This window comes from Myotis myotis, unplaced genomic scaffold (genome assembly GCF_014108235.1).
Source record: "Myotis myotis isolate mMyoMyo1 unplaced genomic scaffold, mMyoMyo1.p scaffold_m19_p_21, whole genome shotgun sequence".
Classification (NCBI taxonomy): domain Eukaryota; kingdom Metazoa; phylum Chordata; class Mammalia; order Chiroptera; family Vespertilionidae; genus Myotis; species Myotis myotis.
The window spans coordinates 9,672,279-9,699,288 of record NW_023416326.1 but is presented as its reverse complement, the minus strand read 5'-3'; the positions used below and the strand labels follow the sequence as shown (position 1 = coordinate 9,699,288).

Here is a 27,010-nt window from a genome sequence, read left to right as displayed (position 1 = left end):
CACTGCATGTCCGGATAGGTTGTCATCACTCCCTCTTCAGCTTCACCTGAGCATTCTGTCACCTGTTCTTTCGGAACATCACCTTTTGGATTCTCCCTCTTCCTATAGGTTTGGGTACCTGTCCTGTACACTTCTACCTGCTTGCAAGGTCTAGAGGGCAGTGGATATTTTGGTCAATGCCAGCTGGTGCTTATTATACTAGGAACTCCAGAAATACCTAACTTTTGATTTTTGGAGGAATTTCATATCCAAGTCTAGAATAATAATAACTTCTATATAACACTAAATCGAAAAGGTTTAAAGAATGCAAAGTGAGCATTAACTTGGAAGGCTTACAGTTGACCCAAACTCGAAGAATGGAAACCAACCCAGAATTTTATTTTCTTTCTTACCTACTGGCTTTACGCCGTCTTCCTTGTTTGTTATAAAAGAGTTCAGAGAGTTTATTTAAAGCTGCCACAGGAAAAGGTCTTCTACCAAATCGTGGGTATTTTTAATTACCTTGAGGCGCTGCCTGCAGAGTCTGACCTAGAAAAGGCTCACTTGAAGTGCACCCGGCAGATGTACAAGCTGTAAGAGTGAAGCTGTAGCTGGTGTACGGCTGGAGACCTAGAAAGAGCAAACAAGCAATCAAGTTCATCTGGAGAGGACTATTTATTATCAACGAAGCACCAGAAGTGACATGCAGAGTTGCCGATACGGTATCCAAATTTTTTTTTTTTTTAAGAGCAGAAAACACCCTTTAAGGAAGATGGGAGCTTCATAAGCAGTTCAGTATTAATAGAAACTTCATTAATCACTGATGAAATAAGAAATTCTCAGCCTTCGAAGGGATTTATTCATGGAATCCAGCCATCCGCCTTTCTCTTGATTCCCCTGGACCACAGGCCATTGGTGAGGCCGCCCTGCCCAGGTGGCAGGAGCCCTCTGTCCTCAAGGAGCCACTCCCACACTTAGAGAGCTCCCCAGTTCTTGTTTTGCTTAAAAGTCCCTCCTTGCATTATGGCGAACTCTTTCGATCACTTCCAGCCCTAGGGACATACAGAACAAATCTAATTTCTTTTCCACATGACAGTTCTTCAAATATTTGTGGACAGTTCTCAAATGCCCCCTGAGTCGCCTCTTCTCTGGGCTAACCATCCCAGTTTCGGCAATTGCTTCTTACATGAATAGGGGCGGAAAAAATAATAAAAAAAAAGAATACTAGATTCAACGTTCTTTTTAGCCCCGAGCCATATTCAGCTAATATTGACACCAACTAACCCTCCTTTTTTAAGCTTTGTACTTCTTCACCATGAGATAGTTGACCATCTCACTTACTGCTGTAGTTTTTTTGGGGAATGCTCGTTTTGTCTTTACACATAAACACAATTTGATGAGGGGACAGTGCTTATTAATTTTTTTTTTTTTTGTATTTAGACTAATACAGCGCAGTAGCAGCTCAATAAGAAGATCCCAGGGAGAAAAAAAATGAGAATCCATTTGCTACACAAGTTCCAAGTTGCTAGACTTTACCACTTCCTGGCTGGTGACCTTGGAAAGTCATTTGGCTTTTCTTTACCTTGATCTACTGACCTGTAAAATGGGAAATCTACCTGGTAACATGTAGCTCCTAAGACTGTTGAGAAGGTGAAATGGGTTACCTCAACAACACTTTTTTTTCTTTTGGCAGAAGCAGCCTTAAGACGCGGAAGCATTCAACAAGAAGTATACTGAGTCTAATCTCTCCTGTTTTGATTCTTGGAAAAATTCAAATGTTGCCAAAACTTAATTTTTTAAAATAGACTTAGTTTGCACGTCAAATAATTGGGCTTAGTTATAACAGGCATCAGATGGTCACTACTTTCACATGAACTTTGAACTACATTTTCACATACTGTGTCCTTTGCATGGGGTGACTCCTCCTCCAGACATCCATGTGTCACTCTCACTTCATGCAAATTTGTTCAAATGCTACACCTTTAAAGATTTTGACCCTCTACACCCAACACTTTTTATCAAGTTACTATCTTCCTTCCTAGCCTTCAACATTACCTGTTGTTTTGTTATATTTCTGTTTATTTGGTGCTCTTCAACCCCTCTATAAGCTCTGAGAGAACAAGGACACTGGTTTACCCACCACTGCACCCTCTGAAGAGTGGCCAGCACAATGCAGGCACTCGCTACATGAAAGAAACCACTGAGTAACTGGCTCGCCGAGGATCGGAGCAGTGGTCTGCGTTCTCTGCTGAAGCAAGGACGTGCCGTAGCTGGAGCTGCTCCGGGAATCAGCATCAACGCCCTTCGCGTTTCCTTATCAGTTTAATGAAAAGATGCAGATACTTGTTTGACTGCAATCTTCCATCTGGTTGTGATGGAGGGTTTGGACAATTCTGATATTTAGCTGATTTGCAGACGGGGAATGTGATGAAAGATCCAAGTCGAACCCAAGCCATGATGTTTGATAAAAGCTGATGGGAAAATGCGAACGATGATAAAACACAGAGCTCAAGAAAGAAACATCCAAGAAGGAAGGTCAGAGACTGCAGGGGCAAAAGCTGAGTCTGCCTGATGATGTCCCCCAGGTACTGCCTTCACTGAAAAAGGGGAGTCTTGACCCTTGTAACATCGTTTCATCTGAATAGCTTACTCCTCACTTAGAACGGAAGCAGTTTGAGAGTAGAGATGGTATTTTGAGGTTTTTAAAAATAATTTTTTCCTAACCGTGCCGATTGTAAATGTTCACTATTTGTGAAATATTGTTTAAAGAAGACACGCATACAAAAGTGCTCCATAAAAACATTTGGGCTATGAGGGCATGATAGTGTAGACTTACTTATAGGGGCTACAGACCAATGGGAGAGAAGGGGATATCTGAATCTGTACCTCCCCCCATTCCATTCTTAGGCCCTGCATTTTTCATATTGCGAGGGGACCGGATGACTAACGGGCTTGGTTCAGATACTCCGTAAGGAAAGTGTCCGCTGCCATCGGACGGAGATGGTTTCCACGAATCAGACGGTCTTTTATATGGGTGCCTCTGTACAACTCAATAAAATCACACATTTCAACGGGAATTTGCTGTCATTTTTAGTAAGTCTCCATTGGTAGCCCTTAAAATGAGATATGTATGAAGTATCAGCAACAGGCGATGAAAAGGGCACACCGACTGAGAGGTACTCATGAATTGATCGGATGGGAAGACAGAAATAAAGAGAGATCTCCAAGGAACCCCTCGGACTGTAACTTCATCCTGAAGTCGAAGAGAAGGAGAAAAGAAAACATCACTCAAGCACTCAGCACTGAATCAAGACAGCAGGAAACGGCCGCTGAAGAGAAAGGCAAATGCATGGAGAAGAGCCAGGCATTTAACATTTCAGCACAGGGAGGATTACTGTGTCTGCAAATTACACGAATTTCCCCACAGGGAACCATGTGCTTTATTTTTAAAGGAAAGAGGCATAAAATAGCCAAGCTCATTACAAGTACACTTCCAAGTAATGTTCACTTTAAGAGTAAACGTGTGTCAAAAATGGGATACAGACCAATTTGAGAGAAGGTGATCTCTCTCAAATATCACACAAAAGTCTGCCTATGGATCATAAAGATATGATTTGGAAAACAAAACCCAGGCCCGTGGAAGTTACGTTTGACATACTCTATAGGGAACAGCTTGTTTCTAATGTTTAATCTCCAGATAAACTGCCAGGAAAAGGCATTTTGTCTGTTATAATTTTGGATAGCCAGCGCTACTTCAAAGCACGCATCCAGGTATGCTGCAGTGACAGCTGTCACATTCTAAATAATGACCAAATAGCCCAAAGACTATGAAATGCCACAGTGCCTCTCAACTTGGTTACTGATTAATTCACGTGCTGAGAGGCCTGGGAGGCTCCAAAAAGTTCTTGTCGGGTGGTCATCAGTGTTGTACACCTTGTGGATAAATGACCTGCCTTCGCACCTCCTGGTTTATGGGTCAATGTTCAGCCACTGAGCCATACCAGCCATGCCTATCTTTACATTTTTATTAATTTCTGAGAGGAAGGGAGAAGGAGAGAGAGAGAGAGAGAAACATCAGTGATGAGAAAGAACTGGAAACGTTACCTCCTGGTTCACAGGTCTATGCTCAACCACTGAGCCACAACAGCTGGGCTTGAAATGCTTAATGATTTTTAAACAAGGGACCCCTCATTTTGTTATGCCCTGGGCCTTGCATATTACAAGGTTCAACCTGCCTGAGATGTGTTTGATGGTCTCACTTTTATATCTAATAAAGATGAAACCCAGGCATTCAGATGCCAGTTGGCTACTCAACATGTATTCCCTCAACAAAGATTTTGAACACTTCCTGTGTGTTAAGTGGTGTGACAGGTACCCATCCTGGCCAGGTGAGACAAGGGCAGACGGGAAGCTATCGTCTCTCTCCTTCAGCAGCTTTACCTACTCACTGAGGAGCAGAAACCAGAGAAAAGGATATGGCAGCGAAGTCCAACAAACACGATGATAGCAGAATGTAAATTCTATGGAAGCATACAGACTTATCCACATGTAAAATCCCACTGTACAGAATGTCCCTATTTTGTAATACAGATGGTCAAACTATGTTCTCTTTCCCCCCAGAGCGATGTGCAGGAAATCTGTCTGTCCGGGCAGAGGTCCTCCCTGCTCTCTTTCAGCACAGGGAGCTCTCATGAACTTCCCAGAGGATGCGGGCGGAAGGCCTCTCCTTGCTAACTTAGTGCTGGCGTGTCTTCCCCTTTAAGTGAAATGCAATGCGGAGCAACTTTTAATGAACTTTTTAAAGAAAACATTTCTCCTGGAGTTAAGAGACACATAAGCCCTTATCCTGTCTGCCGCTAAAGAGGACATGATTAATTCATTTTGTCCTCCGTGGCCCTAATTATTTCGTTAATCCCCTTCCCCTGCATCCACCCCATGCAGACGTGAGGGCCCCCGTCTGAAGTGTAGGCAACCCAGAATAGAACAATGCCGATGCTGACATCCCGATCGCTGGGCGCGGGCCGGGCCGGCGGCCGTGTTTGGTAACCGGGGATATGAAGAGGCCGGTTATTGACAAGCTGCCATGTGCTGTTTGCATTAGCGAATATGAGAAGATGATGGTGCTGCTCCCTCGTCCCCGCGGAGTCCAGCTCAGTGAGATAGCAGAAAACGCGCCCGTTTACTTAGAGCATTGATAACACCTCTAAATAATTAACTGAGGACTTCCTGTCTTCAATTACTTAATGCTTTTTTTAACATCTTGAGAGGATTATAAGCAATTTATGGATCGCACGCGAGGAGTGCATTCGCCGCTATTCCCACAAAGCATTTAAGGGATCATGTTTCCAAAGCTTGGTGGTAATTAAAAATAAGCATGGAGACCATGGGGCTGGGGCACGGCACTCGCTCCCCTGCTGTCGCTTCGCAGGACCTAGATTTCAGGCTCCGGGATGACTACAGGTACAACTTCATTAGTGTTGCACTGCTACCCGGGGAATGCTGAGGCTTGGGAAATGATGAGAAAATGAAAGCATTCATCCCAGGGGGTCTGGGCAGCTCTTCGTCAAACCTTTGAGATGAACTGTGAAATACACTTGCTTATTTTGAGTTCATTCGTGACCTCAATAAAACAGTCACTAATATAAAACACGTCTGTGTTCAAAGTGGTTGGTCCGCTGTCCCTGGTGCTGAATTTTGCCTGGCAGATCAAATGCATTCGCACTCCATAGATCTCGGGGTTTAGGTCATCTAATGCCTACCGAGCACCATTCCTGTCCCCCAGGGCTACCCCCGGGTGGCTGTGAACTTGGTCAGGTTTTGCTGAATAAGTTTCATTTGCTCTTTCAACAGAGAACTCTCTCTTTAGGGCTGTGTCCCCCAAGTGACGTGTTCTTTGATTCGATCTAAAACAGCACAAATGGACCAAACGGAAGACCTGGTGGATGAGGCTCTCCTAAAGCTCATGTTCCAGCAGGAAGAGACATAAAAAGACAAAGAGAAAACCAACGAAAACATCAGGCAGGGATAAGTCGATGACAAAAATGAAAAGCAGAGGATGTGGTGGTGTGTTAGGGAAGCCACAGCTAGACTGGGGACCTCAGAAAAGCCTTCTCTCCTACAGAAGTGACATTCAAGCTCCAACGTGTTCATTATTATTATAATCACTACCAGTAATTATCTAACATGATACTGTTATATTGTGCTGTTATTATACTATCAAAGCTAATTATAAACTGTTACAATAAACAATAAAAATAATGCACTTATTAATTGAAATTAATAATAACAAGTTGTCACAACCAGACAACTGTCAACTCTTCTGTGTATTAATTACCGACTTGGTAGATAAATGTTGGCCTCTTGCTGATTTCCCCTTCCCCCTCGCGCTTTCAAGACTTTCTTGGCTACCTTCGTCCCATTACCTGTGAGTGTATCCTTGGGGAATGAAAATGCATCTTTCTGTTTGTCTGGGGGGAATAAAAAGTGAATTCTGATGCAAAACCCCTACACATAATGCACATCAAAGCCAAAGAGAAATCATTTCTGAAGCGATCTGCTGTTGTGGCTTATTGCTGCCAGTGTGGCTCCTTCTATTAGTGTGGGTAAGCGGGGTCTGACCATATGTCAAGAGAACACGTCCTTTCGGAGTGACCTCATCTGTCACACACACATACCCCTGGGATGCTCGGCCCCCCCGACCACAAGGACAGACGCCTCCGGTAGGTTTTACCTGTGACCGTATGTTCCCTCCTGTCGGTGGTCTCCGTGTGGATGAGCCCCTTCCCAACCTGCCAGAGCTGGTACTCCGTAATGATGCCATTTGGTTTCTCGGGGGCATCCCAGCTCAAGCGCAGGGCGTCGGGACTGGGAGCTGTGATCCTCGGTGGCAGGACGCTCTGCGGGACTCCTTGGGTAGTAGTGACAACCACCTGGAAAACAGAGTCAAACAGCCATTTATCACAGGTGTCCACTAAGTATTCCCACCCATGAGAATGTCCCTTTTGTTTTAAATATACGTATTTTTTTATTGATTTCAGAGAGAAAGGGAGGAGAGAGAGATGAAAGAGCAATGATGAGAGAGAATCATTGACCGGCTGCCTCCTGCACATCCCACATGGGGGATCAAGCCCACAACCCGGGCATGTGCCCTGGCCGGGAATTAAACCGTGATCTCCTGGTTCACAGGTCGACTCTCAACCACTGAGCCACACTGGCTGGGCTGTTTTAAAATGTTGTCGCCTGGCCTGGCACATCATGAGTAGGGGCTTAGAGAAGGGCACCCTCTTTCTTTGGTTCCTTCCCTCCCATCCCATCGAAACAATAAAATCCGACCTTGAACACATTCCATAAGTCTCAGGCTACCATTTGTCACAACCAGGCTCAACAGCCATTCTGACGGCAGAGAGCAGCCCTCCGTTTAAACAAGTGAGACCTGGCTGGCAGACTGTCAGCCTGGAGAACTCTTGATAACTCTCTCCCATATGGCCCAGGAGTGTCTCTGCATTTTAACAGCCTGATTTTGTACATGTTAAGCACCAGTAAACATGGAGCCAAAAGCCACATCTGAACTCGCTTGCACATGACATGCTTTGAACAGTACACACGGGCAGACCTTTGTCTTCCACGCTTCCTGTGATCCTGGGATGACACTACAGTGTCTGCCCCAATGTTCTGGGAAAGGACCAAGTGAAACGATAAAGAACAAATCAGCCCGTTTTCTGTGCAACGTTGTTGAAATATGACTTGGGGAGAAAAGGGGCTACATTTGTGTTTTGTTTTTCACAGAACTTACTCTGTTTTACCTTTTAACCATTTTTTGGGGGAAGGGGTGGGGCAGTGGTAAGCATGAGCTGTGCCTGTGCAGACGGCACGGATTTACTGATTTTGCTTGGAATGCTCAGGCCCTAATTTTTGATTGGGACGATCAGCTGCCATGCGCCCCAGGGGTGACAGGGGTGACAGGTTTCAGGGAGGGCCTGTGGACTGTAAAGCTGAAGCCAGTCTGGCTGCATGTTTGACTTGGGCAGTGCTCGTGCAGGGTCTGAGGAGGCTATACCTCTAAAGGTTGAAGGACATGTAAGGACCAGAGCTGCCGTGTGAGTCTGTGTTCTCCTGGGCGTCCTCTGTGATTATGGCTCCTTATTGTCCCCTGGAGGGCTTCTCTCTCCCAGTCCCTGGGTGGGGTTTTCTGCTTTCATTTCACAGCATTCCCCAGTGCTCATCACTGTGGTCTTCTGCTTGGACCACAGCCAAACACTCCTTGCTTCAATCTCCCTCATACATCTTTCTAGTAAACTCCAGTCATTTATATTTATATTTATATTTATATTTATATTTATATTTATATTTATATTTATATTTATATTTATATTTATATTTATATTTATATTTATATTTCAGAGAGGAAGGGAGAGGGAGAGAGAGGAGAGACGAACATCAATGATGAGAGAGAATCATTGATTGGCTGCCTCCTGCATGCCCCCTGCTGGAGATCGAACCTGCAATCAGGGAATGTGCCCTGACCAGGAACTGAACCGTGACCTCCTGGTTCATTAGTCGATGCTCAACCATTGAGCCATCCCACTCCCTTCTTAATCCTGCTTCTTACTCGTTATTTTCGCATGAAGTACCAAATAATATTTTCTCCCACCACTCTGCTGTTGGCTCCTCCTCTTAAATACGTATTTAAAAACTAGCCAAATTTTAATATTAACATTTAACTTCTCCCTCTTTTGATTTTTTTCTTTGCTTGCATGATGGCACTGTGACCCACACACTACTCCAGCAGATACCTTGAAAGTACCCAGGACTCACTGCTTTTATTCCTCTGCATACAGTTGGCCACTAAGTCCTGTCTGTCTTATCCTCTGATACCTGCTGTATCTTTCTGATAGTCGCCATTCTGACCCCTGCTGCCTGAGTTCAGGGCTTCATTATTTCTTGGCAAGGTTGTTGCAGAAACCTTACAAACATTTTATTTTCTATGCTAGGCTTCTTTTGCTCTTTTTTATTTTCCAAGAGCTTTTAAAAAATTCTATTTAAATAGAAACCCCTTTAAACTGAATATTGGTTTCGGAATTATCATAGATTTACAGAAGAACATCTAAAAATAGTTAGTGGGCCTGGCCAGCGTGGGTCAATGGTTGAGTGTTAACCTATGAACCAGGAGGTCATGGTTTGATTCCCAGTTGGGGAACATGCCCGGGTTGTGAGTTCAGTCCCCAATGTGGGGTGTACAGGAGGCAACCTATCAATAATTCTCTCTCATCATTGATGTTTCTATCTCTCACTCTCTCTCTCCCTTCCTCTCTGAAATCAATAAAAATATATTAAAAATAAATAAAAAGAGTTGGTGGAAGAAAAGTGTGATAAAAAGGACATATGGTTTCAAGTATTCTTATTTATTTATGAAACACTGATATTTGAATAAATCTTTTTTCCAGTGATCTCTAATTTGAGAGGCATAAGTATTAGTACTCAATTGAAATGCCACCTGGACACCCTCAACACGACACAGAGAGAAACACTGTACTCTATCACTGGGCAAATCACTCTTGACCTAGACATCAGATAGTCTTCTCAGGGGATAACTTCGCCCAGAGGTGAGCAAACTCCCCTTACCTCACCGCTGGGGGCACAGCCAGCAACCGTGCAAGCTTTCAGCTGGTATGAATATTCCTGAAAAGGCTCAATTCCCGTTGTATCAGATAAGGTCAATGATCTTCCCCGAAAATATTCCACTCCGTTTCGGAGAAGAATGTAGTGAATGATATGACCTAAAGGAGACAGAGAAATGCTTGCATTTGAGCATCATAACCTTGTAACCATTTGCAAACAATGTACATGTCTTAGAGTTTGGAACAAATGGGATGCTGTGGCATTATGTATTTAATTTCCATTTGCTATCACATTGCTATGTGCAAGGCGTTCTTAATTATACGCACTCTGAGGGAGGAGATGGATTCTTGACATAGCTAATCAGAGTCATTTATGCTTATTTCCCCTCACTAGCAAACAAATTTGCTTTCAATATTAAAACTATTTTGCCTTCCCGTAACCTGCTTTATTTGTCAGAGCAACCCAGGTAAAGGCTGGGACTCAAGAAAAAAAAAATTGGGGGCTCACAATGGGTGTGGGCTGTTTCACAAAAAGAATGACTAGTTGGCACAAACCTCAAGACCACTTGATCAGGAAATACTTTTTAGGGGTGAGATGCATGCCAATTACATGTAGATTACACCCATTTCAATGTGCTCATGGATTTATGGAACTACGGTATTTCCATCTTAAAAGCAGCTTAGTACCATTCGGTTGTATGGGTTTCTTCCAGGTTAGGAGTATTCCATCTTCAGGACGGTCCGTTCTGATCCACTGAGGGGGACTCACTCCCTGAGGCACGTCTTCTTTCGTGCTGGCTCTAACAGCTCCGCTGAATCCTCGTCCGTAGCCATTCCAAGCCGAAATCCTATACTCGTATGTCGTATAGGGCTCCAGGTTCGCATCTAGTGAGATAGACATTTAACGGTAGAATTTTAAAAAAAATTTAGTTTACCATCATACTGCAAATGAATAGCAAAACCTTTAAACATTTTTTTTAAAGGCTTAATGCTCTAATCCTCTCCTTGGAAATAAAACTCTAATGTCTTGATTCTATGAATCATAAAAAAATATCTTCCATGTTTCATGGATGCAGAGCTATGGAATGGCACAGAACAGAACTCACCTTTTCTGACCAGAGGAATATGGGCACAGTAAAGAAATGATGGAAAAGCCCTGGACTAATGTCCATCGGATGTCGCTGCTTCGTAAGTTCATGCTCCCTCCACTCCTGCAGGGGGCGGGTTTGCCAACTTTCTTTCATAGTTTCATCATTATAAATGTCACCAAGTCTTACAGTGTTACTATCACTCGATTAAATCATTCTATGAATTGCAATGCAGCTGTTATGAGATGCAGGACTCGAAGCTAACGTATCATGGTTAGTGAAGAAAAATGATTGTATCCGGCAATCCTCTCCCACCAAACCCAAACTGAGACAGGCCCCAAGCCAACCATCTAATTCAAACCAGCCCCCGCTCTAGCTCCACGTCTACACCAGGTTAATTTTCAGTCCATCCACATGGGCTTTTGACCACATTCTTCTTACATCTTCAACACTTAACCCTGCCTCGCCTACCTTCTAGAATGAGCACGAAAATGAAATCATATGGGAGAACTTCATAAAAGGTCAATTGCCATCAAACATAAGGGATTATCTTCCGTCCCCTTTTTCTCTGGTAAGATGGTGTCCGCCCCTAGTTACCCGTGATGACCAATGGAGGGTCTGCAGATTTCCCTTCCATTCTGGTCGGAGACCGCATTTCCCAGTGTTCTTTGCAGCTTGGTGCGGTCACACGACTGAGATCTCAACAAGGGAAGGGCATGGAAGTGATATGAGCTCCGTGTGCATCGCTTTCTAAAGAGGAAATCACTGCCTTCCACGGCTATTCTTGTCCCCTGCTTATGGGTTAAAACTAGGAAATGGTATCTCAGGGTGTAACGTGTGGACAAGGGCAGCACCCCAAGCACCATGAGCCACGAAATGAAAGGAAGCTGGATCCCTGACTAATGATGGGCCGAGATACCCACCCCATCCACTTACTCACAGATGGTCACTGCTTCTGAATCTCTTTGCTACAGCAGAGGAAACTATCTCTTGATAACGGCTGCTATTTCCCACCCTTCAAGCCCACATCACCATTTCTAATTTCAGTTCCTTATTTTTTCTTCTACTACATTTCCTTCTTCTCTTTTTTACCCTTTCATCTCTTGCCCTTGTTACTTTATTTTCCTGTGAGGTTCAGCCTTTCAGAGACGCTTCCAGCCCATAAAAGCATTCTTTATTACTTTACACAAAAGGAATCATTTGTTGAAATGTTGCTTTTCCTCAATAATCTCTTTCTCGGAGCTCTTTTTCCCTTTGTAAGAATTTCCACTTTTTAAAACTTTGTATCTCAAGATCGTTTTGTATGTTATATGGGGTCAGTCTTCTAATCACAGAGGGTTTTGTTTGGGGGGATATAGATGTTCAATATTTACTCGTTAATTGCTTAACTGCCCCAGACATGTTTGTCTTCAATCACTTCAAGCTAACACAGTAATCCTTCAAAAATGCGTGTCATTTAACATCTACATCTTGCTGCATAAAGGTGAACTGCTTATTTATTTCTTTGTTCCTTATTCTTTACAAGTTTACTTCAAAATAGCCTGCATCCTTGTTTAAAGTTAGACTTTAAAATATTTAAACTGCTAACTTTGAACAAATCCAGATTGTGCCTTTAAGGACCGTGTGACTCGCTAGCCCATAGGGTGATGGCATGAACTGCCATTAGATTGAGGAGGAAGATGATGTTAGAGTGAAGTCAGCCTGAATGTCAGCAGCTTCTCACGACCCCTCGGGTGCCTTGGGCAGTGCATCCTCTGTTACCTGTGAAGGAGAACGTGTCTGCGCTGCCCGTGTGCACCAGCTCTTCCGCAGAGGAGCACGCTTCTGCCACAGGTGTCTTCTCCGTGGAGCTGCGAGACCCGCTGACCACTGTGCAAGTGTGGCTGGTGAAGTTGAAGTCACACCGGCCGCAATGTGCTGTGGCTGCCGCAGACATTGGGCAGACAGTGCCGCATGCTTCGGGGGTGTCCTGGGCCAGGCGGTGGGGGTAGGGGAGGGGGGAGAGGGGAGAGGACTTTACTATTTCATTTAGGCAGACATAGGGTCAAGTTCTACAACTTTAATGACATTTTCTTCCATCGAGTTCATGAATGAATCTCTCAAATTGAGTAAAAAAGAGAAGTGAAGGCCGTTTGTGTGCTAGAAAGAGCATTTGTGTTGAAGTGATACAGACTTGGATTCAAGATCCAGTTGGACAAGTCCCTAGCTCTGTGACCTTGAGCAAGTGACCTAGACTTTCCAAGCCTCAGCTTGTTCAGTGAGAAAATGGAAATTAAATGTAGCAGTTTTGTTGTGTGACTCAAAGGGCACCTGGGAATGCCTTACACTCAGTAGATCCACTATCATTCAAAAAGTCGTCAGTATTTTATTATTGTTACTTTGACACTTTCCTAGTAGAGTTTTTGAGAAAATAAGAAATGTGATATTTAAGGATCTGCGCCTCCTATGCTGTTGGGAAAGTATGATCTGTAAGAAGTATCCCATCCAAGTGAAAATCTACGTAGTTCACGAACTGCCATTATACTTACTTACTAGAGGCCTGGTGCATGAAATTCATGCACTGGAGGGGGGATCCCTCAGCCCGGCCTCTGCCGTCTAACAATCTGGGAGCTTTTAGGGGATGTCCAACTGACAGCTTATATAGTTGGACATCCTTAGCACTGCCATGGTGGCGGGAGAGGTTCCCGCTACCACTGATGCGCTCACCAGCCATGAACCCGGCTTCTGGCTAGTGGCGCGCCCCCTGTGGGCACACACTGACCACCAGGGGGCAGCTCCTGCATTGAGCGTCTGCCCCCTGGTGGTCATTGTGGGTCATTGCGACTGGTCTTTTCCCGTTCGGTCCATTTGCCTATTAGCCTTTTATTATGTAGGGTACTTGTAAGCCTTGTCTCTGATGAATTGCTAGATTTTGTAATATATTTTGATAAATACTAGTATGTTTTAATCTCAGAAAAAATATTTCATCATTCCCAATTTTATAGGGATGTAACAAGTCAATACAGGGTAGGGCAAAAGTAGGTTTACAGTTGTTTGTAACTAAGTGAATTTGCTGCTGGATCTGAGGTCTCTACCAAAGAAAAGTGGTGGGTGTGGGTTGAGGGGCTAGAGCAGGGGTGGGCAAACTTTTTGACTCGAGGGCCACAATGGGTCCTTAAACTGGACCGGAGGGCCGGAACAAAGCATGGATGGAGTGTTTGTGTGAACTAATATAAATTCAAAGTAAACATCATGACATAAAAGGGTACGGTCTTTTTTTTCAATAGTTTTATTCATTTCAAAGGGGCCGAATCCGGCCCGCGGGCCGTAGTTTGCCCACGCCTGGGCTAGAGGGAAGCAGCCAGAATCCTGTGTTTCCCTCCATGACACCTACGGGCATGAGGTGGCCCCACGCCAGGCCCTGGCCCTTCCGGGCACAGAGGTGCTCTAGTCTTGCCCTGACCGGAAGCTCTGGGTAAAGCTCCCAGAGAACAACTAGCTCAGCATTACTAATTCCCTTAGAATTCGCTGCAATAACATCAATCACAGCGAGCTCATTGGGTATTAACATGGATGGAATGCGGGCATGAATAATGCACACGGCAGTTTCCACATTCCCATTCTAGAACAATAGCCATGAACAATGTATTTCTCTCTCCGTCCTCCAGCCCGTGCCTCCGAGGGGTGTTCTGCCCGTTACCGTCGCCCTGGTTCCAGGGGGAGCCTTGTCGGAGCAGACATATTCCAGGGGGTCATATCCAACTCCGTTGCAGCAGGCCTGGCTCCCTGGAATAAGCGCGGTCTCGCAGCATCTCACTGGCACCCGGCCGCTCTTCCTAACATGTGGCTGCGAGGCTCCGCTGGAGGCTGAGCAGCATCTGGTCTCTGCCACACGCACATAATCCTGCCCGCAACAGGCCATGCCTGCAACAGCAGAAGGTTAGAGAAGAAGACGAAGTTTAGAAAAGGGGAGGAAGCGGAGGGGGCTATGGAGTGTGGGATGAAACCGCAAGACCCTGGCAGTGGCTGAGAGGGTGCGACACTTACGGGGGCACGGCCCTCCCCAGGGGGTCTTTCTCACCAAAAGCACTGGGCGTTCATTAGCTAAAGGACACACAAGAGCAAGGGTTCCAGAGCACTCATCGGGGCCAACTTCTCCAAGCTCCGTCAGAAAGAGATTGGGTGTCTGCCCCTTTTCCGATGACCAAATGTGCTGGCAGAAGGAAGGGTACTGTGGCACCTCGCTTCTCGAACGTCTCCCATCCCGAACAAGTCACCCCGACAACCCTTTCCTGCTGAGGCCTGTGGGATGGGTCACGTGCCTCCCAGGCGACAAACAAAGGAGAGAAGGCGCGAATCTGAGCCAGTTTACCGCTGTGAACGTCGCAGCAACTGTGCTGTGAATATTTTCGTGGGTTTTTTTTTTTTTTTGCTTTTGTTGCTGCTTATAATTATTATTAAATTTTCATTCCTTATTATACATTTCCTTTCCCTTTTGTTGTTTTCATGTACATTTTATGCTCTTTTTGTTTTTAAAGTGTTTGTTTATAAATCAAACAGTACAATAGACATGTAAGGTATACAAGAAAGGTAAAAATGGAATCAGCTGGGGGTCTAGAACAGATTCATTCAATGTACATGATTTCTAATGGGAAATAATGATCTGGTTTGCCAACAGCCTTCTGGAATGAATGAAGTTTGAGAAATGAGGTGCCACTTACTTAAAACGGAGGGACACCGAGGACATCTCTAGAATTCCCAGGGGAGGAGAGGCCACACAAGTGCTCTGGGCAAGCGGCCAGACAGAGGGGAGAGGCAGCCGCTGCGGAACGGGAGATGTGCAGCGTGAGTCTCCTAAGCTGCTGCCTGGCTCTGCCTAGGGTCCAAGTATTTGCTTCTGGTGACTCCAGCCACGGCAGAACCGTTCTTTCTTCATGACACAGATTTGCACCCACAGAGCATGCTCACCCATTGGGCGAGCCATCTGGCCAGTTTTTGGAACCATCACTGGACCTGGGTCAGAGGATGGGGGCCATGTCAGAAGGACCTCAGAGGCAGCATTACCGACCTCGGCAGCCATGGAGGACACGTGGGCCTGCGGGACCAAACGGAATCCTCCCTCCTTCCCACCCAATCCAGTTTCACCAACTCTGACCATCTCACTGAGATCAAACCATAGAAGAGAGATGGCAGAAATGTCGACAAAAATAAAGCCTGAATAAACAAACAGCAGTCTAGAGTCAGATTAAGCTGGAAATAAAGGGGCCCATATTCCATGTCACAGCGCGATCATATTATAGAGTGACATATATCCATTTATATAGTAGCACAATGAAGGGATTTAGTTTAATTAGGGTTTTATTATTAGTCCCGACTGGTAACATACAGAACCTCAACTTCAAAGTGCCATGGGTTCCTGAAGTGTTTAATCTGGCCTTGTACAAACACACGTGCCATGAAAGATACTCCTAATAACAGACCAACAAGTCTTAAGAGGTTTTTTTGTTATTGTTTCTTAATCATTGAATCTAGACACTGGCTTGGCATGTGCCTTAAGAAAGATGCTTACCCACGCATAACTTCAAAGAACTCTCCCACTGACCTTCAACTTTAAAAATACCTCCAATTACTTGCATTTGTATTCGCAGTTAATGACATCCATTGAGCGTAACTGAGTTTTGACATGTTCTAACGTAACTGCTCAAAGTCGTGGGTTTAAAAGTTAACTGTTTTTCTCTGGGGCTTTGTTAATAATTTTGGTTGTTTTAACATTTCCAGGAAAAGTCCTCTCGAATATACACACACAGCAGGGCTATCATTGCAGTCTGAGTCTTGATTATGTTGGATAAAATCACACACACACACACACACACACACACACACACACACACACACCCCACAACTTCAGTTTTTATATTATTTGGATGTTTCTCTGATGCCTTGAGATCAGATATTTAAATGCCACCTTGGATTCTTTACTATTATTTTTTTCTCTGGCAGTTTTCTTAAAACACTTCATGTTTTCATTTTAAAGAGCCATCAAATTCTAAAAACTGGCCCCTCAGGGAGCAGAATAACCTGCCCCCTCCCCCCTTCCAGATCACTTTACGGTTTCCCCATGCTTTACGTAGAAAATCAAAATGCAGACGCTGACCCAGTTCCAAACTAGTCGGATCGCTCTGAGGGACTTTTGACAGGCCAACTAAAATCCTGCTAATGAACAGTTTTTATACCAAGAAGAGAGAGAGAGAGAGAGAGAGAGAGAGAGAGAGAGAGAGAGAGAGAGATGCTTTCTTTCACCAAGAGTTTCATGTTAGTTTCCCTGAATTAAAATTTCCAGCCAAGATTTCACCCCCATAACAAGAAGTGACTCCCTTTCTAGTTCCTTCGGTAAACCATTACTTCTTTAATTATTATCAACCTTGTTCCAGGGTGATAAATTGCTAATTACTTAATACCCTAATCAGCGTTCATTCTTTGCACAGATAAACTGTGACAGAGCCATTAATTTAAATAGTAATTTCACTTAATGGCCAGAACGGCACACCAGATTTTTATGCAGCCTTTCCCGAAGCCGGCATCCATCACCGCGCTCTCCTGACATAAAGACGTCTGACGCGCACTAACTCACTTAGGGAGAGCAGATGTTCCAGAGCGGGCTCGGGAGAAAGTCCCAGGGTGCATCACGTCAGCATGAATGAGCTCGGGTTCCGAGTGGGACCATCTCCCAGAACTGCACTGCCGTCGCTTCTGACCCCCTACCTAACTGATCACAGGTGGCACTTGGCTTTTGACCTTTGGCACACAGAATGCACGATTTTGAGTAACCCCAAAGAAAAACAAAAAGAGGCCGTGGATCACTGACTGGCTTATCTGTTTGTTTGTTTTTTATTCTAGAGGCTCTTCATTTAATTTGTACAAAGGTGGAGTGTCTCTGAGCGAGTTATTAAAATATTAGATGTTTATTTCTGAGATCAAAAAGCATATGTAGCGAATGAGTCTTTCCAAACTGCATAAATATCCAATGGAGAGCTTCCACTGTTCTGGCTACAACTGAGAACACTGGCTCTTGGTATTATAACTACTTCTAATATGTTATCAATTCTTATTCAATGGCAAGGGCTGAAAATGAAAACATGCATAAACATATAGGCCTGATGAATTTCTAAATTATTAAATCTGCAAAACAGGTGCTCATTTTCCAAAAAAAAAAAAAAAAAAAAAAAAAGACCAGCATTTATGTATCATGCTTTTGAGGTTAAATCAGAACCGTAGTTTTTTAAAAAATGAGTCTAGAACAGCTGTGGGCAAACTACGGCCCGCGGGCCGGATCCAGCCCATTTGAAATGAATAAAACTAAAAAAAAAAAAAAAAAAAGACCGTACCCTTTCATGTAATGATGTTTACTTTGAATTTATATTAGTTCACACAAACACTCCATCCATGCTTTTGTTCCGGCCCTCCGGTCCAGTTTAAGAACCCATTGTGGCCCTCGAGTCAAAAAGTTTGCCCACCCCTGGTCTAGAACATGACAAATCATTGTGGAACTCTGGAATTAATCATGAGAACCACCTTTTAGCTGAGGGATACAGCTTAGGCCTAAAGAAATGAAAAAATAAAAAAAAAGTTCGTGATTAGTCCTTAGGACAAACGAAATTGGTAGCAGCAACTGAAAGAAAATAAACGCATGCTTGCCTTCACCAGTAGGTGGCTCTATGGCTACCACCACAACAATGAGAAGAAAGGGGTGGAGTAAAAATGCTCCCCAAATAGTGGCAATTTATTTTGTAGCATTTCTACAGCACTATACTTCCAAAATGTTCATTATGTCATGGAAATCTTCCTGTGAAATATTCTTTATTTTTTTTTCTTTTTAATACTCAACCAAGGATATGCTTTGATATTTTAGAGAGAAAGGAAAAGAGAAAGAGAGAGAAACAATGATGTGAAAGACAAACATCTATCAGTTGCCTTCCATATGCTCCCTGACCAGGGATCGAACCTGCAGCCGTAGGTATGTGCCCTGACCAGGAACTGAATCCGCAACCTTTTGGTGTAAAGGTTGATACTCCCATCAACTGAGCCACCCAGGCAGGGGGAAATATTCTTTCAATACACTCTTCCAGGATGGAGTTCTGTGCTGCACATCCCTTTTTAGCAAAGTTCCCAAGATGACTCCATCTCATGTAACTAATACTGGTGCCATTCATTCTACTCAGGTCTGAGTCTAGGGCATGAAAACTCAGTGTTCTTTTCCCTGACAATAGCCTCAGAGTTTCCCAAGAAAAGCTGCAGGGACATTTATAATAGAAACAAGGCAACAGGATCCAAACGTTTTTCATGATCAGTTTCCCATGACGAACAGAAAAACCTGTCTTGTGTTGTTGTTTTTTAATGTATTTTTATTGATTTCAGAGAAGAAGGGCGAGGGAGAGAGAGATAGAAACATCAATGAGGAGAGAGAATCACTGATCTTCTGCCTCCTGCATGACCCACACTGGAGATCAAGCCTGCAGCCCAGGCATGTGCCCTGACCAGGAATCAAACCATGGCCTCCTGGTTCATAGGCCGATGCTCAAACACTGAGCCACGCCAACCGTGGCTCATTTACTCCAATATCAAATATGAAACTCATCTCCAAACCCTCTCCTCCTTTGAATAACAGAAGGGCTTTCATTCTCCTCTTTTAACACGAAAGGATATAATCAAGTTCAACCCAAGATTAATGGCAGAAATGATAAAATCGTAGAAGCAAACACTAAGAATAAAGAGAGTCATAAAGAGGCTTAAAATGTGGTCAAGGAAAATGGTTAAGAATACATATCTGCCGAAATGACAGGCACGGCTTCCATCCCAAGACGCCTGCCTGAGCCTCCTACGCCGCCCGCCCGCCCGGAGAGAGCACTAAAAGCATAAACGCTGCCCCAGCACTTCTGTTCCGACAGCATCTGTTAATTCTCTCCATTTATAAAATACATATTGACAAAGACAACTGAACTGGGACCGGGGAGATTTGATTTGGTGTGAGAAAGTCAATTCAATGTGATTTTGTTAAAGGGCTCCTGCAGGCGAATAAAAGAGTTTAAGTAATAAAGTACATAAAGAGACGTTTTACGAGCCAGCCCGGTCTCGTGGCAGGCACACAAGGCCGGGCAGGGAGAGGGGCCGGGCCTGGGCACGAAATCGTGAAATCCAGAGCCTAGTGCGGCAGGTATGGGGCTGCTACGTGGAGGGGAAATGAAGAGAGAGCCATATGGATGCCCTGGACAGTCGTTAAGGCCACAGTCATCAGGGGCGACAGGAGGAGAGGCAGCAGAGCGCGCGAAAACGACAGGGGAAACGTGTCTATTTCCAGGGGAACTTGCAGGAAGGTCAAGAGAAGAGGGATTTTTTTTTTTCCTCTTTAAAAATATCATCCCTTCGGTCTACCGTGATGGCCAGAAATGAAGACTGTCATGAGGAACTGCAGCGCTCACCTGGACCCACAGGAGGTGGGGAAGGCCACAATGTGCTTCCGAAATATCTGACTAGCACAGTGTCACAGGGAAGCAAGCGGAGAAGTGATTCTGAAATTTGGGCTCATCAACGGGCTTAAAGGGCATATGAAATTGCAGGTACATTTTGTGGGCTCCATCCCCAGTGGGGGCCGTGCAGGAGGCAGCCAATCAACGATTCTCTCTCATCATTGATGTTTCTCTCGCTCCCTCTCCCTTCCTCTCTGAAATCAATGAAATATATATTTTTAAAGAAAAGAAAAATAGTGCTTCTGCTTCCTCACCTGTAAAATGGAGATAATAACAGTACCTACCTCCTAGGCTTGCTGTGAGGATTAAAGGTGCTCATGTTTCTGAAGCTCACAGAACCCAGCTTGGGGAATAACGAACATGGGGTGTGGTTTGCTTGTGGCTGTATTTTGTCTCTCACTGTATCTGCTTCTCATTTGCTCCATTACTGAAAGGCAGGCGAGGCCCCTCACCTGGAAGGCGGCTGTACGCCACGCCTCCGTCTGCTCCCCCGCAGCACTGGGCCTCTCTGCTGACCAGCTGTCCCCCGCAGCACTGCTGGCCGTGGCCATCCCGCAGCCTCCCCGCGCAGCACACCTGTGCGCCCGCCGTGGAGTAGGGCATCCGGCCGCAGCAGGCGTCACCCAGGCCCACGGCGACCCGGTGGTGCTGGGCATCTGGACAGCACACCTCACCTGCCAGTGGAGGGCAAGAACCAGCATCGCGTGAGATAAGAACATCTGCTCTGACACAATGAAACTGTAGCGCAGTCATCCTGCAGATGCCGACTGGCTGAGAGCATTGCTAGAAAGAACACTGACGTTTTGGAGTTGCAACTTCTCAGTGCAACTCCAACATGCTTGCATTAAAGACATAGAAATACCTGTGTCTGCTCACCCACACGCATGTCAGCTTAGAGGTTATCTAGTTCCTCTGACGCCTCATAAATGAGCACTTTAGACCTGGTGATGTGGATTCAGGGACAGCACAGAAAAAGTTTGTCTACAAATACTTTCCTGTGTAGTGTAATTTTTTGGAATGTGGGTAGAGTCAGAAATTAACTCTTGATACGTTTGTAATAGCTATGATTATAATTTCACACTGTATTTATTTAACCAAACAGAAACCTTCCAGTGGGAAGGTTGATCAAATCAGAGGAGGTAAAAATACTATATTTAAACCAGCACACTAGTATTTTGGGAGCAGTGGCAGACACGGAATTCACTACTGTAGTTATACCCACACTCCCCTTTACATGATGGTCTGGGAGACTTGAGGTAAAAACCATCTTTTTCCTGGTATCTTGAAAACAAAGAGTTCAAAATACATTACTTTCCCCTAAGGATACCTTAGAGAGGACTAGGAGCAACTTGGTGGATCTAAAATTCAAACTTCACCTTTCGTTTCTATCTCATGACCCTACTCTGGGTTGACCTCCCTCCTGCCCCCTGAGCCCTGATTTCCTCCCCTCCTTTGTCTTATTCCGTTCCTCCTTCCTGTATCTCTAGCAGACCCTCTCCCCTCTCCTCCACTGGCCCTTCTCGAACACACCTTTCTCCTTGGACAGTATTCCTTCCTATTTTATAAGGGATGTGAGTCTGATGACCAACCTGGCAGGTCTTATTTAAACCATGGTCCAGCCAAGACTTGCACAATCTGGCTAATGAACTGCCAAACCTTTTTAAGGTGGGGTTGCTTTAGATATCTATAGACCTGAACTCCCTGATATGTATCAATTAGTTCATCTTTTTGTGAGGTCAAGAAATGCTAAGACTTGGTTAGTAACAGCAAGGCAAATCACTTACTAAAAGGATATAAAAATGTGGGACACTCTTTCACTCTGGATAGATATATAGAGTATAACAGGAGGGCGAGGACTCTACCCTATCCCATCCTCCCCTGGGGTTCTCTGGAAATGCTTATTCCAGGGGTACCCCAAGAACCCCACTCGCACTCGCAATGGAAACCCACGCATTTCTCCGATAACACTACTAGAGGCCAGTGAGGAAGAAATGGAGAGTACAGTCACTGTATCTCATATTCGTCTGCATAAAAGGATTCTTCACTTTGGTCTGAAATATAGTTGCCGTATTTCTTAGATCCTACAGCTCAGGAACAGAGGGCCCCTTGTTGGCGGACTTCCTTTAACACAATGTGTCATGTGGTGCAGGGGCAGCACCACTTAATTAAACAGCACTTAGGAGAAGGGTGAGCTCGGAGGAAACACAGCAGACGTGTCTATAGTGGGGAAAACCAACGATTTTTTTTTAAAAAAACACTTTTGAGTAGAACAAATAATTGGTTTGGATAGTTTAGCCATATTTCCCCGAATCCCTCAGAATCTCATTGCATTACGGAAGAATAAAAGATGTGGATTACATCAATGAGAAATAAAACTGATTTTTTCCTCTCAGAAAAGGCCTATTAGACCTAAGATTCAAAGATCAGTCACCTTCTCATTAACCTCTCAAAAACGAATCTATTCTACCACTGGCTTGAAAATGCTTTCTCTCTAAAAGCTACCCCATGGTCTCAACTGTTAATTGTTAGTCTTATCAAAGAATGACCCGCATTAACATTTAGCTTGAGGTCATTAGCATATTTATAAAAAAGAGGGGGGAGTCATGAGCATTCTTTTCTCTGTTGCTCTTTGTTGTGGGTGCTATGAAGAAAAGTTGTGAGAAAAAATAACCTAAGTATTATTAACCAATACTTCAGACTCCTCTATAAATATCAAACTCATCTATACGTATCGGAATGCATATACCCATCTCAGCCTTGAACAGGCAGACAACTGATTAAGTTTTAATTGCATTTCCATCCAAGATAGTTAGGGGGTTAGTGTTCTTTCTTTCTTGATGTAAACAGTGTTAAATTAGATAACAAAGACCAGTGGCTGAGCATAGAGGTCGCAATATAATCTCTTCATTCATTACACTGAGATTCATGACTGGAGCAAAAACACTCTGATGTTCCCATAGGACTGTATGTATTTTTTCTCTTGACATCATGGTATAGACATTCTAATACTATGAAAAAGGGACAATTTAAAAGGATGTTGGCCTTGTTCAACATCTGGTAGATGCCCAGATACTTGAGGTCTGAGTGAGCCTGTGTCAATATCTAGATCATGGAGGTTTTAAAAGATCTTGTTTTAAAAATTAAGAAGTTTTGCATAGTATTAATAAATAATCTTTGGGCTTCCAGGATGTATTCCATTCTTAGGAAAAATATGTCAAATTTTATTTGGAAACAGAACAAACCTAGACTGTTGTCTTAGCTCGAAATCTGCCTCTTTGTGTTACAAATAAGAAGTCTCCTCCGTGTGCATAGCTGTGGCAGATGCAACCAAGAATTTTTTTTATTAATTTTAAGGGATAGAGGATATTTTTCAGAGTTTGAACAGTTAATAGCAAATAACAGCATACATTTTAATGTGACTTAGAAATGAAAACACTACCATGTAGTTTTATGCTACACTTAGACCAAAGCCTACTATGGTCTTTTAGTTTGAAGACTGGGACAACAGAAAATTTCTCTCTCAACTATGTAATTACAATTTTAAGGACATGTTTTTTTCAGGGGAGGGAAGATAGGAACTATAGTTGAAAACTCCTTCAGTGTAAGGTACCCCAAAGCCTTTGGCAGTGTTGGACTAGATGCTCACACTGTGGCTTGCAGTATACGGAAGCTGACACTGAAATCTACAAAATTCTATTCCCATCACATCCGGTTTTCTTACTTGGAAAATCTAGTTAAGTTATTTAATTATGAAAGTACTTCAGTCCTGCTTCAAAGACAGATTTTTTTTGATAAACTTTAAGGGACAGTTATGAAGAACAGAGGAACTCAGCCTTAAATAAACCTGCATCGTATTTGATCATTTCACCTTCCCTTTTTGCTCCAGAGTTTCACAAAGAGATACTAGGTGAGATAATGTTTCATTTCACACACCTCAGCTGGATATATGTGCACCAAACACAAGGGACCCTGAACAACATCTAATGAACTAGATAACTGGCACACATTTTATGTTAAACTAAATGTCTCAGGGCACTCAGCATTCATTGGGCATCCAAACACGTACCTTTCTTTTCTTTCTCCCATATCTATTTCTGGTCTTTTAACGAAGACACAAGCATTAAAGTTAGGTGGTAAGGAAAAAAAAGTTGTTCTCAATGGCTTTTCCAGGACAAAAAAGGAACTGGCAATAGCAATAATAAGATTTTTAGATATACTGGAACAGTCACTTAAAAAGCTATGTTGCCCGGCCAGCATGGCTCAGTGAACCAGGATGAGCATCGACCTATGAACCAGGAGATCGTGGTTCGACTCCAGGTCAGGGCACATGCCCAGCTTGCGGGCTCCATCCCCAGAAGGGGTTATGCAGGAGGCAGCTGGTCAATGATTCCCTCTCATCATTGATGTTTCTCTCTTTCTTTTTGAAATCAACAAAAATATATTTTAAAAAAGAAAAGATGTTTCAAGCTGGCCATTGGCTATGTGTGAGTGATTGCATTTTCTGGGGGGAGGTGTTTGCTTCTTCTGGTTCCCAGGATGACCAGGTATCCCTGAGACAACCCTCACCTGGCAGAACTCTAACGTAATACCCCGCGCAGCAGTGGTGGTCTGGCTGTGCCCGTTGGATGCGGCCGCCACAACACACTCCCGTTGAATTCAGAGCCAAAGGGATATACTTCTCATCACAGCAGTGGTGTCCGGGCTGGGCCTCATAGAGCACGCCGGCACAGCAAACCTGAAGGTGGGGAGCCGGGTTTAAAGGAGTATCAGTTAATTAAGACTATTATACCACCGTATCTCCTGCGACATAATCATTTTCTAACAGACACTGCTAGGAGACCAAATACAGCGTATGTTTGATAAAAATTCAAACACTGAAACACACATTTCCCCAGCATCATTCGGGTCCTAAATGCTAGCTGATATCATGTAACTTTTAAGCCTTCAACCATGCTTTGTGCTCTATTAGAATATTCCATAAACATGAATGACATTTTGAATGTCAGTGCTTCCAATGGAAAGATGATTTAGAATCATAAATGAACAATTTCCATCATGTATATGTTTTTATTTTAGTGGCTGTTTATTTTAATTCCACATCTATGGAAACCTGACTCTCACTGATCTTTGCTTTTCTTTAGTTAAAAAAACAAATGGCATTTTTCTTATAATTATTATGACCACGTATTTATGAACCCAATATTCAGACAAGGGGATCTTAAAAGAGTTCAACATTTACATATATAGTATACGCACACACATATATGTATATATGTGTGTATATGTATGTGTCACATTAAAAAAAGAACATTTCTATGGAAATTAATTTCGACAAGCCCTTTAACCATGTGTGTTTTCTCCAGGAGCTGTGGAAGAAATTATGTGCTTGAACAATCAAATAATTATCTGCATGCACTGGAGGTCTGAGAAACGGATACTCTGTGTAGAACAGATGAAACCCTGAGCTGTTGCTGAAGTGTCGCCTCAGAATCTATACTTGGCACGTGATGTGAACTGGACAGAGCCTTCCTGTGACAGCCAAATCCACCACTATTTACAACATGTTTCTTTCTCTTTTGCTCACTGCTTCTTGTAAGCTTGCACCAACCTTTGAATCAAGCTCAATACAGGAGCAGAAGAAGGTGGGATCTCCCAGTCTCCCAAAGGGCCTCTAGATTAGTACTTCATTCATTTTGGAAAAGTTCCGAAAGAGCAAATAAATTTAAAGTCTTAAATTCATCCTATCCCTGTGGTGGTTCAGGTAGCTCTGAGAATCCAACTGCACAACTAGTAGCCTGAAATGATGTAAAACTTAGTCATGGTGACAATTTTGGAGACTGAGCATAAAAAAAGGTTAGTTTGTAACTGCTAGTTTTATAACCTTTCTTAGATGATGACTACTACTTAGCCAGTGTCAGCTTAGTAATTTGTGTTTTACCCATACTGCTGCAAAAACTCACGTTCTTAATTATTGCACCCTTTTGCAGTAAATCTTTTGGATGTAGTGGTCGCTCCCATCATTAAAGGGGCGATGCTGCTGATAAATAGGAACGCTCTTTCATTCTACCTTCAAACTGAGAATTTTCTGCATCGTTTGTCAATAAAGGCCATTTACAAACTCCTCCGTCTGGCTGTGCTATTGATCTGATTCCTAAACTGCAACTAACAGGAACATTAATCTGCAAATGGCCATAATTTTAAAATATTTCTGACAAACCTTGAAAGGCCCTGCTCACAGTGACTCATCAGTGTCATGTAAACAAACACCCACTTGTCGCTGAATGGATTTGTCGTACAAAAAAAATTCAAGTCACTCCATCAAATACACATTCAGGAGGATCCTTATTATTTCAATAAACTAATATTTCCTGCGTAGACAATGAAAAATGAGAAGGCTACAATACTCGTGAGGATGGCAGGGTTTTGATAAGCATCCTTCCTCTGCCGTGGGGTCTCCAGATAGACTGGGGGAAATACCCATCATGACAAATCATGGCTTAAGAAGCAAATGATTTCACCTGGAGTGTTCGGGGGGAAAAAGAGATTACACGGACGGGCTTGAAGAGGTTTACCTTAGCCTCAGGATCATAGCACCTGTGTCCACAGGTAGTTTCAGGCTTTTGACACATCACTGCCTTGCAGAGCTCACTGCTGTGAGCTTTCGGGGACTCAGGGCACGGGGACCATGATTTGCGTAAGACATCATATCCCAGAATGATGCCATTTGGCTTCCCTGGGGACGTCCAATCAATTTGAAGGGATCTGTAACAGAGAGAATAATTAATATTTCCTCAAAGACAACATTTACCATTGTTGCTGTCAA

At 43.7% G+C, this 27,010-nt stretch overlaps 1 protein-coding gene across 1 annotated transcript in view; it reads right to left on the bottom strand.

Moving 5' to 3' along the window:
* USH2A (usherin) overlaps window positions 1-27,010 on the bottom strand; it is a 396,481-nt gene that overhangs the window by 71,814 nt on the left and 297,657 nt on the right. The window contains exons 47-55 of the mRNA XM_036354768.1: window positions 26,760-26,949; window positions 24,754-24,922; window positions 20,640-20,861; window positions 14,364-14,587; window positions 12,446-12,653; window positions 10,284-10,481; window positions 9,601-9,755; window positions 6,710-6,908; window positions 502-609 (exon numbers count right to left, since the gene is read on the bottom strand). Coding sequence (XP_036210661.1) covers window positions 502-609; window positions 6,710-6,908; window positions 9,601-9,755; window positions 10,284-10,481; window positions 12,446-12,653; window positions 14,364-14,587; window positions 20,640-20,861; window positions 24,754-24,922; window positions 26,760-26,949 — 1,673 coding nt within the window. The remainder of the gene's footprint in view (window positions 1-501; window positions 610-6,709; window positions 6,909-9,600; window positions 9,756-10,283; window positions 10,482-12,445; window positions 12,654-14,363; window positions 14,588-20,639; window positions 20,862-24,753; window positions 24,923-26,759; window positions 26,950-27,010) is intronic.